General features: G+C 40.9%; 4 protein-coding genes across 5 annotated transcripts; 2 read left to right on the top strand and 2 right to left on the bottom strand.

The window, feature by feature from the left end:
* Window positions 1–71: 71 nt before the first annotated feature.
* Hacd2 (3-hydroxyacyl-CoA dehydratase 2) lies at window positions 72–2,291 on the top strand. Its single transcript, XM_071781795.1, has 5 exons — window positions 72–387; window positions 470–586; window positions 661–895; window positions 980–1,084; window positions 1,231–2,291. Exons 1-5 carry the CDS (start codon window positions 304–306, stop codon window positions 1,794–1,796), a joined length of 1,107 nt encoding a protein of 368 aa, XP_071637896.1. The 5' UTR covers window positions 72–303; the 3' UTR covers window positions 1,797–2,291.
* A 367-nt stretch (window positions 2,292–2,658) lies between these two features.
* Window positions 2,659–4,417, top strand: LOC139815138 (mitochondrial import inner membrane translocase subunit Tim22). The gene is made up of 5 exons (XM_071781804.1): window positions 2,659–2,805; window positions 2,888–3,238; window positions 3,701–3,885; window positions 3,995–4,067; window positions 4,166–4,417. Exons 2-5 carry the CDS (start codon window positions 2,998–3,000, stop codon window positions 4,246–4,248), a joined length of 582 nt encoding a protein of 193 aa, XP_071637905.1. The 5' UTR covers window positions 2,659–2,805; window positions 2,888–2,997; the 3' UTR covers window positions 4,249–4,417.
* Septin1 (Septin 1) lies at window positions 4,262–8,591 on the bottom strand. The gene is made up of 6 exons (XM_071781798.1): window positions 8,162–8,591; window positions 7,565–7,757; window positions 7,192–7,450; window positions 6,720–7,085; window positions 6,538–6,642; window positions 4,262–6,454 (listed from the first exon to the last, which is right to left on the bottom strand). The coding sequence occupies exons 1-6, from the start codon at window positions 8,183–8,185 to the stop codon at window positions 6,322–6,324; spliced, it is 1,080 nt and encodes a 359-aa protein (XP_071637899.1). The 5' UTR covers window positions 8,186–8,591; the 3' UTR covers window positions 4,262–6,321.
* Window positions 8,592–9,084: 493 nt separating this feature from the next.
* On the bottom strand, window positions 9,085–13,039 carry Eif4h1 (eukaryotic translation initiation factor 4H1). Of its 2 annotated transcripts, none has more exons than XM_071781803.1 (5): window positions 12,880–13,039; window positions 11,712–11,876; window positions 11,395–11,639; window positions 10,978–11,214; window positions 9,085–10,383 (listed from the first exon to the last, which is right to left on the bottom strand). In XM_071781803.1, exons 1-5 carry the CDS (start codon window positions 12,909–12,911, stop codon window positions 10,241–10,243), a joined length of 822 nt encoding a protein of 273 aa, XP_071637904.1. In that variant the 5' UTR covers window positions 12,912–13,039; the 3' UTR covers window positions 9,085–10,240. The 2 variants fall into 2 exon arrangements, with proteins under 2 accessions (XP_071637904.1, XP_071637903.1); XM_071781802.1 differs by lacking the exon at window positions 12,880–13,039 and adding an exon at window positions 12,254–12,345.
* Between the last annotated feature and the right edge of the window lie 653 nt (window positions 13,040–13,692).

Below are 13,692 nucleotides of genomic sequence, written 5' to 3'. Positions count from 1 at the left end.
TAAATGGGCTTTAAAAATCGTTAATCGATCGAGCGCAGGCGCGAACGAGCCTTCAAGAGTTTGACTCCTCCGTCTCCCTCATCCAGCTGATCTTGCTGATCATGTAATGATTATCATGCAAGCGTGAGTAAGGAGTTTTCTTCGGTGGGGTTCATGGTCAAGCCGGGTGACAAGTGGGAAATTAAAATAAGAACGAGGACGAGCATGTTGCTGCAGAATTTTTAGAGATCCGCAGAGAGGCGAGCGGTGATAACGCGCAGCGATAAGAGATCCCCTCTGTTGTCGTCAAGTTGCTATGATAAGATGTCCAACACGCTTACGCCGTTTGTGTACTGGGCACAGACCGAGGGCCAGGTCACGCTGAAAGTAGACCTGACCGACGTAAAAGTACGTAATGTCATGTAAGAAAAGAGATTTTCTATGCTTGTAACTGTGAACACATGTTACAATTGTACGCCTTATTTCGCAGGATCTTAATGTCAATCTGAAGGAAACTACATTGCAAGTTACAGCCTATGGACAGGGAGCTAGAGGACTGAACAATTACAGCTTTGATCTAAATCTTCACTCGCCTATCGATCCAAACGTAACAATAAACTCAGTTTTTTATCTATATCTATTTGATACGAATTGCACTAAAGTAATGCCTTTATTATGTAGGAGAGCAATTACAAAGTAATCGATCGTCAGGTGGACTTCGTCTTGATAAAGAAGTGTAATGGTTGGTGGCCGAGATTAACGAGCCAGCCACAGAAGCCCTCCTGGCTCAAGATCGATTTCGACAAATGGAAGAGCGAAGATATGGACGACAATGAGGAAGAGAAGCGTGACATTCTTAACGATTATCCGGACATGTATGATAAACTGCACAAAGAAGAATTTGGTTACAGGAAAGGTACATGTCACACGAGTGGATGTCGCTATAAACAAGATTAACAACGTTAACAAGATTAACATGTCGTATCTCGTTTTCTTTCAGAGGATTTCACCAAAGTGTATCTAGTCATATATAATCTTTGTCAATTTGTCGGTTTCATTTATGTGCTCGCTGTGATGGCTGTACGATATTCGCGCGACGGGCCAGGTATACTTATACGCATTACTTTAAAGTATTTCTGTTGTGCAAGGATTAAGCTGTAAAAATTGTATCGAAGATCCTTTACGTTGAAATTTGTAACGGTGAACAATTTCGTTTTCTAGAAACGTTTTATTTTCAACGCAATATTTCAGATTCCATGAAAGATACGTACGAGGCGGTTGGCCATCCATTCAAGTTCATACAACTTTTACAATTTTTGGAGGTGATGCACCCTCTATTCGGATACACGAAGAGCAGCGTGCTGGTGTCTCTGCTACAAACGAGCGGTAGAGGTTTCGTGCTGTTCTTCATGGTCGACGCCGAGCCTCGTATGCAAACCAAGCCCGTCGTTTTCTACCTGTTTCTCATATGGAGCTCGGTGGAGATAGTGAGATATCCGTACTACATCACGCAATTGCTGAACATTGAGATATCCTTCCTAACGTGGCTGAGATACACGATTTGGATACCGTTGTATCCGTTGGGCTTCGTATGCGAGAGTATCATAATGCTACGAAACATTCCGTATTTCGAGGAGACTCAAAAGTTCACCATCTCTTTACCGAACAGTTACAATTTCGCTCTTCACTTCCCGTCTCTCATAAGACTTTACTTACTCTTCCTACTCCTGCCCGGAATATACACGGTAATGTTACGTATGCGTCATCTGCGCCGGAAGAAGCTTAGAAAGCCAAAGATTAAAAAGAAGTACTGTTGATTTCGCGCGTATAGGTAAACTCCAGACTCGCGTATTCCTCTCTTCGCCTATAATCACCATTGCGCGGAGAGCATAATAAAAGAGAACAAGGTACATGGAAGGTGTAATAAGGTGTCCATTTTAACATACACAGCTTTCGTAATAATGCTGTAATTATGTATAGATATTTATATATTTTTATCGCTAGATATATATTTCAAAAGCATTTTTAATTTTATGCACTGATTGCATAAACTGATTTCATTCCGTGGGTCAATTGTATCTATACAATTAAATGCCGTGTAATGATAATACTCGGCACATTTTCATTCTGTGTGTGTGCCATTATCAGCGAACAAATATAGATATTATATTACTTGACGATTATATAATATGAACATTCGACTGTATTTCGCATAATAAACTGCGTAACTAAGAATCTGGTTTTTTAGGTATCTAAGTCTTGGTAAACATCCTGTGTATGAAAGAACAAAATAAATTGTGTAAATAGGACAAGCATGATCAAGTTTCGTCCCCTCGGATGTTTAGCTTGTGATAAAACAGCGGACGTGCAAATTGTAAATATACAAATTGATATTTAATGCAAAATACATTTGCAGCAGAATTCGCAAACTCACTGAGAAAAAAAAAGATTTATGACGCTTATTGCATTAAGAGTACAGACTATAAAATTTGCTTGTTTTAAAATTATATTGATTTAATTATTTTATTCAAATTGTAACATATTATTTTATTTAAATAAAGGAACAGAAGAATTGGGAGACAGTGCAAAATATTGAATTGCAAACTCGGCGAATTTGAATTTCAAATTTGCCTCGAAGAACAATATCGATATTCCTTTCTCGTCGACGTGTATCGATATTGGTTGCAGCAGAGAGAAACTCTGGTTGCAGCTATCGTCAATCGAATCGGAGTCTCCGTGAATCTGGACAATTTGGTTAGGATTAGGAAGCATGTGGAAGCATGGTAAACACGCCGTCAGCAACCGGCGATTGTACGCGATCCTGTGGTCGGTTCAATGAAATTTAGTTTCGACACGCGTGACTTTATTCCAGACCTAACGCGACGTTCAACGTATCTCCGCATTTCAGATTATTCCAACTTGATGCGTGCGAGATGAGTTTTCCAGCCGGTTATTTGGAACTCGTCATGTAACAGTGATGCAAGATTTTTATTCAAATTGTTACAAACATTATGAAAAATGTACCCCGTTGATCCGACGAAGACGATTTCACCGGCGACCGCCGGCAAGAAAGTGTTCCTGAGCGATGCCGAGCTCGATAAGATCGCCCTGTTCCTCGTCGGTAATCAACAACGCTTCAGAGAGAACATTATAATCCCCAGGATGCTGGGGCCCGTGCAGATAAAGACCATCGAGGAGAAGAGGATAGACAGTATGATGGAAAGCTGTGCTTTCAAGAGCATTATGAGTTGTGTTATCGGTACGTTGCTCCACACTATTCCTCTCTATACCGGCCAAATATCGAATGTTACAAATTAGGCCTGTTCGTTTTAGCTGAACTTCTTGCACAGTTCATCTTTTCTCCTTTTCTCTGAAAAGAAAAAGGGGAAAGATGAACCATGCAAGAAGAACGAACAGGCCTATTATTAATATTTAACCCTTTGTAGTTCTACATCGAATGACTCTGTCATACAAATCTTTAAGTACTCAGATCTGTACATGATCATAATTCACACACTATATTTTTGAAATCTCTATAAATTCCTTCACAAATAATAAAAATTCTTTGATTTACGTTAGATTCATCAATTGGATAAAATTGAGGACGAGATACTGTATCTTTGCTCATTGATGAGAAATAATCTGGCTCGCTGAGTTCAGAACGAGATTACAACTGCGAAAGTTACGTAGCGCTGAATTACAGAACGTTGGTCTTTTTCAGGATATGGACTGGGAGCGGCCATTGGACTGTTCTCCTCCAGCGTGAATCCAAATGTGGCGAGCGTCGAGAGGCAACAGAGCGCGCGAGAGATACTAAGGGAGATGAAAACCACGACTCTCGGCTACGCGAAAAACTTTGCGGTTGTCGGATGCATATTCTCCGCTATTGAGTGCACAATAGAATCGGTAATGCTCCAGATAAGGCGTGTTAGGGATCTTATTTTCGGACAACAGTCCGTTGTTTCGCTCAATATGTTCTCCTTGGCGCGTTGTAAAAAGACGCTCTTGATTTCAGTACAGAGGTAAAACCGACTGGAAGAACGGCACGTACGCAGGAGGCTTCACGGGTGGGCTAATTGGCTTGAGAGGTATTAACTTGGTCCATACGTTATATAATAATCGATACGTTTTGAATCTACCTTATGTAATTTAATCTGTTTTTTTAATCTCGCGCCGCTCTTTGCAGCCGGTATAAAAGCGGGTATAGTCGGCGCCGCAGGCTTCGCAGCATTCTCAACGGCAATAGACTATTACATGCATAGATCTTAGACTACGCAGCATAGATTGTTAAAAGATATATATATTTGTATAAAAGAGATATAAAAATTCGTGTAATTACGTATCTATACAATTCCTGTATAAAAACATGGAAATGTTCTCAGTGTAAATATGCTCGTAAAACTAGTATCGTGTGACTGAATTAAAAGCGTAAAATATATTGCCCTTTTAATTAATTTACCACTTAATACTTATCCGATTTCGCGTATATATATGAAATTTCCTTTCTTATCTATAATTCTTATATGTAATCACATTTTACATGTTTCGTTGTATTGCATGAAACAATTCGCACAAAGGGTGATGTTCGTATATGTGATACATGTAAAAAATTCCTAAATCTTGTAGTCACATTTATCTTAAACGTTACGTTTTCATTCCTATCATGTATGACGAATATAGTATTTATGAATATTTAGGAATACATGGTATCATTATGTTTCGTGGATTCGTATATACGTGAAAGACTTAGAAGGAAGAAGTTACAAATGGCCAATTGCAAGAAAAAATATAGTATGTTGTATATTTAAAATTAACTTTGGATTGTTCTCTCTTTTAAAAGTGTTTTGGCACATTCATACTTCTTTGCTTCTAGGTCACTTAATATTAATTACTAAATAATACGCAGTTACTTTTAGATACAATCTGACATGATCGAATCAGTCGAAAGGTTCCGACGAATCAGTCAAGATCCTTTTATTCGAAGATTGCATCAACCTTTTGAAGTTTTTATACATCGCTGTCTTACATGAATATGAGATTCTTTATTCGGCAATATGAGTTTTACTTATAACTTGCCATGGATATATTGCTCAATTATAAAAATGATTCTTTTAATACAACTGAAGTGTTTATAACAAATTGTTTGCATATTTATTTTACACGAAAAAGCATTTGCATCTCTTACATGTGTTGATATTCGTACTGTGATAGTGAGAGATAGATAAAATTTGCAAGGCACTTCTTCCACAATTCTTTTCCGTGTTATTCTGTTGTATGATCATCTTTATCTGAGGTAAAATTCTTATTTTTTAAGTCACGCGTACAAGATATCTAATATTTTCTTTTGATAATACTTCATATATAGCTGAGATCTACATTTAAAAGTTGTTCAAAATGAGAAGTTATTAGGCGTTACCTTACATGAGATATTTGCATTCGCAATTTTGGTTCATTGGTCTAGTTTTTACTTACGTAATAAAATCTTATTTAAATTCTTATTATGCCTATGCTTAAATGCACGATATGATAAAACATTAAGCAGTTTGTTTGTCAATAATTAAGACAAAAATCACATGGAAAACTGATAAATCGAAGACAAATACCTTAAAAAAAAAAAATGGATTCGAACAAGATTCCCGATAAGTACTCGCACAGTAAAATCTTCGACATTGAGCGATTCTCGTTCGAATAAATTTTGTTAAAAGGAACGAGATATATACGTAAGAGCTCCCGTACAATCAAAAATATAAAGAACAAGGAATAGATATTAGTGATTAAGAATAAAAAATCAGAAATAAAGCTGGTGTAGCATTGATACACGGCTTTCGATAGGTAAAAAATCTATTGCCTGTGTTTTTCATTGCGCATCCAACTTTATTCCTGATTCTTTAGTTCTAGTCGCTAAATCTGTTCCTTGTTCCTTATATTTGTGATTATGCGGGGGCCTTAAGTGCCTTATCTGCCAACCTTGGATATGCAAACATTTGTTTAATACTGTGTCGCAATTTCAAAGAGATTCTGTTGGTCTGTTTATTCTGGACAAGGCATTGGATGGCTAACAGAGGCGTCAAGAGCTCTCGACAATGTACACTTATCAAAAGTTATTAGTATTTTCATAGTCTTACGAAATAAAATACGAAATAAATGCCTATAAAACGCATAGGGCGTATCAAAATAGGATTGTTCTAATAAAAAGACAAAGCTTAGAAAAATATTGCGCCCGAAATCAAGACCTCGAATCGTGTGAGCCACTAAAAAAGTTTTCTAAATCTTTTTGGCACTCGTAACAATGGAGGAATCGTTTCCTTCACTTCACACGTCGGTACACAAACGCATGTTTGATCAAGGTTGCTGTTGTTGCATCTTCGCCTGCATCGAAGCCAGCAATTCCTGCATGTGCCGTATTTCTGCCTCCTTTTCTTGCAATATGCGATCCTTCTCTGACACAGTGCTGTTTTTGTCGGGGTCCGCGATGCTGCACAGAAGAAAAGCAAGAAGTTCAAGTAACGTTCATACAAACGTCAGAAATATAATATAAATTGATATGTTTGTGCTCACGTTTGACGTCGGGGCGGTACCGGAGCTCCCTTCGCTAATCTCTCGCTACGGTAATTCTCGTAATGTACCTCTTGCGTTACTTCCTGCAAATCTTGCATATGCGTGCTATAAAAAAAAAAAAAGAATAATATCAGACTTACGTATATCAACGTAGAAATATCATATAATTATGAAAAACTTACATCAGCATCGTCCGTAGCTTGATAAAATCGCAGTGATCTGGGTTCTCCACTTCGACAACGCCCCACGGATACAGTCGACCGCGTACCTTCTTTCCCTTGACCTCGAGCAAGGTATTCGCACCGCACACCGCGAACGGGACAGCCTCTTTCAATTGACGTACTTGCTCCTTGTAATCCTCATCCTCGTCGCTATCACAGTCCGGTAAGGGATATATTTTGATTCCGTTGCCTTCAATCTCCTCCATAACTCTTTTCTTCAGGCGCAAGACTTCCTTTTTGGTAAGTACATCAGCTTTCGCTATTACAGGTACTATGTTAACTTTGTTATGAAGTTGCTTCATAAACTCGATGTCCAATGGCTTCAACCTGGTTAACGCGAGAGAAGAGAAGAACCGATTGTATTACTTTGCTTCACCACACGTTCGTCTCTGACTTTAAACGATTGACTTTTAATTTTATAATAAATTTGTACCCGTGGCCAAACGGAGATATGAAATAGAAACAACAATGTATTCTATTATCCACGATGTTTCTCCTATTCAGACCGCTCTCGTCGCGAAGAAATCTTTCAAACTGATCGTCTATATATTGAATGATAGCTCGGAAGCTATCTGTGTTGTCAATCGCGTCTCCATAGCCAGGTGTATCGACGACCGTTAATCTAAGCTTCACGCCCCTTTCTTCAATCTCGACCGTTGAAGCATCGAGTTTGACAGTTTGATTGGTTTTCTCTGTTCGCAGAGGTAACAAAAAGATACTTAAATTATATAGAAATTTGTAAAAATCACATGTTCGAATGTTGTATATCTAAAATTTCAGAATACGCATGATTCGCTCGTGCCTACCGACTGCGTCAGGAATTATCCGCTCGGGATACAAATCCGTGAGGAATAAACTGTTCACCAGGGTGGACTTGCCCAAACCGGATTCTCCCACGACCATAAGCGTAAACTCGAAACCCTTCTTTACGGACTTCCGGTGCACTTGATTGGGAAGGTTCGCGAATCCCACATACCCAGGCGTCTCAAGGCTTGCAAACTGGAAGAGAAGCGTACCTATGTTAGTTAAAAATATCTCGAGACAAAGAACAATATGTATATTTCGAAATCTTTTGCAAGAGACACATATATATTTATATATACATTCAATGTTTTTCCATTTACCAGCTGTGCAACGTTTGCCTTTCACAAGCAAAGAAAGAAACCAATTAACATATAAGTCTTGTGTATTATCATCCATTGTAACTTGAGAATTGCAAATTCTCTTTACAATAAAATGTTTGGAATTTAATTATCCAATTAATATTTTTATATGGATTAATTATCCAACTAATATTTATATTCCACGATCAATTCTTCGCTTGCCGGTCGTGCAACTTTTTAAGGAAAAGAGGTCCGCTTGTAGTCGCAGACATTCGTGACACGTAAGCCGGGGGCACTTACCGTTTTCACGCTCTCGCTCGACATGTCGGATGTTGCGAGTCCGTGAGCAAGCTGTTCCTCTCTACCAAAGGGTTGTGCGATCAATTCGGCCGAATTTTCGGCCGCGTGCAAACTTGCGGCAGAGAAATATCACTCGCGCACAAACGCGCGGGGAAATATCACTTAACAGCGAGAGACAGAGGTTACCTCAGTCGCGCGAACGTATCCCGACTTCGACTCGCATCGCTCGATAACAGCAACTGGTCTCTCGGTGCCGCGGTCTAATTGCGCTACAGTAGCCGCCGAAAGCGTCGCGCGCGGTCGCACCGCGTCCAGGCACGACGGCGAGTCACGGGGAAGCGGGCGCGGGGCACACAACGCGGTGCGGACTGTACAGGATATCGCGTTAGACTGGGAGCAACGGGGGACAGGGGAGACAGACACAGAGGGGGACGGGAGGGGACACGATGAATCGGAGTACAAGTTGAGGCGTGGCAATCAAACAGCTGTACGGCATTCCGTTTCGTCCTCTCTCGCAAAAAGTCACGATGCGATACGATTACATCTCGTATTCGTATCGACGGTGATGTATCGATTTCTCACGCCGGCAAAAATTATCTGATTATCTCTGGTTACGATATGTGTTATCAATAAATCTCTCCTCGTCCCCCCCGTATTGATACACCACACATAAGAATCCGTTATTTTATATTATATTTAATTTGTATTTATTATATTTAAACAGACAGAATTCAATGTAAAGCGTCGCACCCGTGCTTACGAGTCTTTAAAATGTATTTAGAGAGAAAGAGAAAGATATATGGCGCGCTTACAAAGTATATTATGAACCATGCACGCATTGCGTATTATTCACAGTCACAAATTACATATCGTTTACTTTACTCGTAGCCGATATATCACTTACCCTAATACACTGCGACAGATACGAGGCAAACAGCTACTTTATTCAGGAAATAGTATCATATACAAGCATCGTTTTACATAATATTTATTATTATTTCGAGTTTTCGTTTTCTCTCTTTTTTTAATATTTTATTTGCTACTTCTCACGACGTTGCTCGCAATTCCTCAACGTCACTGTTAGCACTGGTTAATTCATTACATAATTATTAATGTATAATAATCGGCGCATATCTCCCTTCGCGTATCGCTTCCCGCAAACGTGGAAATTTGGATGAGACACTCGCATGTTATACTTCGTACAATCCTTCATCGTTCGGATCGATTGGAAAGAAAGAAAAAAGAAAGAATCGTTTTTTTTTTTAGTAATATTAAACAATTATACGCTATTATCGTAATGAACGTACGCCTTAACAAACGGTTGATACACAATGATCAGCGTCGTACGATGAAACGTAAAAATTCTATGGAAGGAAACGAAACCTAGCGTAGTCGCCACTTTCCTTTGTACTTCTTTAAACCCCGGGCTTAGTCTCAAGTACAGATAAGAAATACTAGCGTAAGATGAAATATACATGCTGTGACATTTTATATTTGTGATAGTTTTGTACATATACCCTCAGTATTATTACAGACACGAAACCCAACATTAAATTGACACGAGTATTAAAATGTACTCAACTGCGTAGCATCTTAACAATCATTTTATGTATATAAATCGCTATCACTATCGGAGCATGCATTGTGCATACACGTTTTCCTTTTTATGTATATTGTAGTTACAAGTACTCTATTTTCATTGAGAACTCGAGAAGTTAATTTAAATACAAAAGACATTAGAAGAAAGATGTTTATTCTTGATTTAAAATGCGCGAAACTTAGGAGAACTGTATATAATAGATTTATGTCTGTAGCATATATATATAAAATATATATACATATGCATATATACATACATACATATATATAATATATATATATTTTTTTTTCCTTGCGGGTGACACCCCTTGTAAGAATTAAAAAAAGGACATTTCCTGATTGTAAATGTTCGAAGAATTACTAGATTTTTTTTTTAGGAAACTATGAGGGAATCTTGGATTGATTTTAAAATTTTGTCAACAATGTTTCTTTCTCCAATTTCCTCGGGGAAATCTGAGATTATTGATGATATCGTTAGTTTTACTTCTCCTCCGTCTTCAATTTTTCTTCTCGAGGCTTTGCACCTCCGTAAATGGAACTTGTTTTACTCGATTCTGCAATTGCATTCACAGGCTCGTTAACAGTCCTTGGTTTGAGCTGCAAACGTTTTCTTCCAGAAGTGTCTAGAGTGAAAAGCGCAATTGGATGAGTATAACAGATTATATATCTTAATTTATGTATATATGTGTTTTTGAGGAATTTCAAGTGGAAAAAGATTATTGACTCTGTGACAAGACATTTAAATAAAATTTTAAAACACGTAAATTCGAAATTACTTTGCGTGATTCTTTATCCCATGTGAATTTTATACATGTGTATAATAGAAAGAAACTAGAATGTAGTTTTAATTCTCTTTTACCGTTAACAAATTATGACTTAGTATGAAGAATATAGAAATACATTTGTGGGATGATACATAGCTTCGTACAGAAGCAGTGGACTCATAGTTGACAGGTCGTAAGTTCGACTCCGACCATCATTCCAATATTACAATACAAAGTCTCATTTTATAAAAGACTGATTAAAGAGTTAAAAGTTTTGAGCGAAAGACCATGAATTGATGGTATGAGATTTATAATCCGTTTTGAGAATGAACTAACGCATACATACATATACATTCTAAATTCTTGTAGGATTTTTATTCACAGTACTGTGACCTCAGTGGTTGGTAGTGCGTTTTCGAAGATTATAAATATATACACATATTGTACACGTACCTGGAGGAGGGGCATCTTTCGGAAAATCATCCGGGAAGGGTTTCCGGTCTAAACCAGGACCGGTTCCCCGAAGTGGAGGTTTATTAGTGTACGACCTGCTGGACGTACTTCGCGCCCAATCACGATTTCCACCTGTGTCGTCGTTGAACTGGCCGTAATTGCCCCTATTACTTCTAGAGTCCCATCTATCGTTACCTTGCCTACTACCTCCATCGCGTGGGCCTCTATCGCTGTATCCTGTACATCGGGACAAACGTTAAAAATCTCTAAAGTCATCAAGATTAGCAGCACGTTAAATTTCGTGCTGCGATAGAGGAAGAGAGAATTAGTTTAGCGTTATAAGCGTTAGTATACAAATGCAGGATTTGCATCGCATTTTATTACTATGAAAGCGGTGTAATGAATATAAGGATTTACTATCAAAATCGTCGCCGAATCCACGGCCGGAATCTCGTCCTCCTTTAAATCCGCTTCCACCGCCGCCGCCAGCACCGCTGCCGCCACGACCTCTCCTATCGAAGCCGCCACCGCGGTCGTTTCTTTTTCCTTCCGCTACATCAATCTTGATCAGACACTTGTCTACTTCTACCGCCCCGTCCATTTCCAATGCTGCCTCCAGATCAGCCAAGTCTTCAAACTCGACATAGCAGAAGCCCTTAAATCTACAAATGAGAAGAAGAGATTAAAACGTTGGGTCAATATATACACCTGTCTCTCCTACAATCAATACATACTTGTCGGTGTCCCTGTCTTTGACCAATCTGATGACTTTGACATTGAGCTTCTCGAAGATTTTGTCAACGTCGCCTTGCACAATTCCATTCGGTAAATTTCCCACATATGCAGTATACGGAGGTTCTGTTGGTAACGGTTTTCTACTTCGATGAGTGGGATAATGACTGCACAAAGAAAAAACATATCTTTACATACATAAACCATATTGAAATCATTACTACTATTTCGATTGTCTGATCTTTAAATCCTGTTACATGCATGTACGTTTATAAATCATTACGTCCAACCGCAAAGCAGGTGTGGACCTTTCTGCGTGATTAGTTATACCGGTCTAAAGAGAAAAGACTTGTCTTTTCTCTCAGTAAAGTCGAATATCGTGATTATAAACCCATCAATGTAACTTATCAAAGTGAATCTGTTAACGTTGACTGTGTTCGACTGCTACTCCAAAGTCATAGATCGTATCACACGTACGAGGAAGTTACGGGTTCATTCTTTCTCCTTTCATTACAGTTTGTACTTTCCAAGTAAAAAAGCTCGCCTATTTACATGCGTGTGAGCGCGCGCGCGCGCGCGCACGCATGTGTATACGTGTGAAGTAAGGAGTAAGGAGAGCATTGATGCAGATCAGAGAGGCGTCCTACGTGCGACTCGATGAATCGAAGCCGCGAACGCGACGGCGGCGACGGGACAAACGGAGTTCGCGACGCTGACAGCACTCGACCGGCCTCGCGAAAAATTCGCGACGCCGTTGCACAATCGCACGTAGGACGTAGGATCCGCGCAAAACGCTCCTTCCCTCCCTCTGTCCTTCTCTCGCTTGCTCCCGCGGCGTGCACCGCACGTGCCGCCGCCGCGGCCGCGGCCGCCCGGGGGCCGCGCCTCGTCGCGTCGTCGCGGGCCCCCCGGTTCTCGGCGCGCGAGCCCCGGGCGGCGGACCCGGCCGACCGGGGCCAAAATAAAGCCGCGTGTCGCGGCGCGGCGCGCCTCGCAAGGTGTTGCGCCTGCCACTCCGCGTAACTCACTTAACCTTAAAACCGGGGGATATACGCGCGCGGGACGCGGGGCTCCGCGACGCGCGGATCCGGTGCGCGCGGGGCCCGCGGCCGCGGTCGTCCGGGGCCCCGCCGGCCGCGTGACACGGCCGCAAACGCGGCCGATACTTGCCTTGAATCGTCGTAACCACCTCGACCAGCCATATTGAATGCACGGAACTGACCGGGACCGCGTGAGTCGAGCCAGCAGTCACCGTGAGCGCGACACCATCGCGCCCGGCGCACAGGTGATTTCGCGGCGCGTGTCGCGCGTGATCGCGGGCGCGGGCGCGCGCCGGACAAATTTGGAGTATTTGGACCGATTAAAAACGAACGATGTAGTTCGAGCGTGGCGACGCGCGACGACGGACGTATTTCTCGAAACCGGAGGCTCTTCGCTCCGGCCGCACGCGCGAACCGACCAATCGCGCGTCGGTGGTGAAGAGCGCAGCGGCGCGGCTTCCGCGAGACTCGCCGCAACTCGCCGCGCGATTGGTCGACGGTCGCTCGGCGTGCGCCAGCGCGGCCAATGAGAGGCGCCGCGACTCCGACCGCATCGTTTTCTCAATGCAAATTAGCTAGAAAAAATGACACATGGCCTATGCAGTTTCGTATTTATGCTATATTTCGTTTCTCTCTTTCTATTTTGACAGGAATAAAAAGAAGCGAGAACCTCGAGAGACAAAAATACTACTACATCGCACGAACGGTATATAATGAACGGTACTTTCGGCGAGTTGCAGTTCTCTGCGATTCACGGCAATTATATAACGTGAAGTTACGCGCAAATATGCGTGACTTTCAAACGAGACGATTTATCGCGCGTTCTTGTAAAATAGATATGATTTTTTTTTCTACTTTCGTTCGCAAGATTGCGCTTGATTTTTTATGATTGCCGTCTACGGCAATGATTCCGATTAACTTAATCGATAATTAACTTATCAAG

This window comes from Temnothorax longispinosus, chromosome 6, assembly GCF_030848805.1.
Source record: "Temnothorax longispinosus isolate EJ_2023e chromosome 6, Tlon_JGU_v1, whole genome shotgun sequence".
In the NCBI taxonomy this organism is placed as follows: Eukaryota; Metazoa; Arthropoda; class Insecta; order Hymenoptera; family Formicidae; genus Temnothorax; species Temnothorax longispinosus.
Note: the sequence above shows the minus strand (reverse complement) of the source record. Positions and strands in the feature narration are given on the sequence as shown.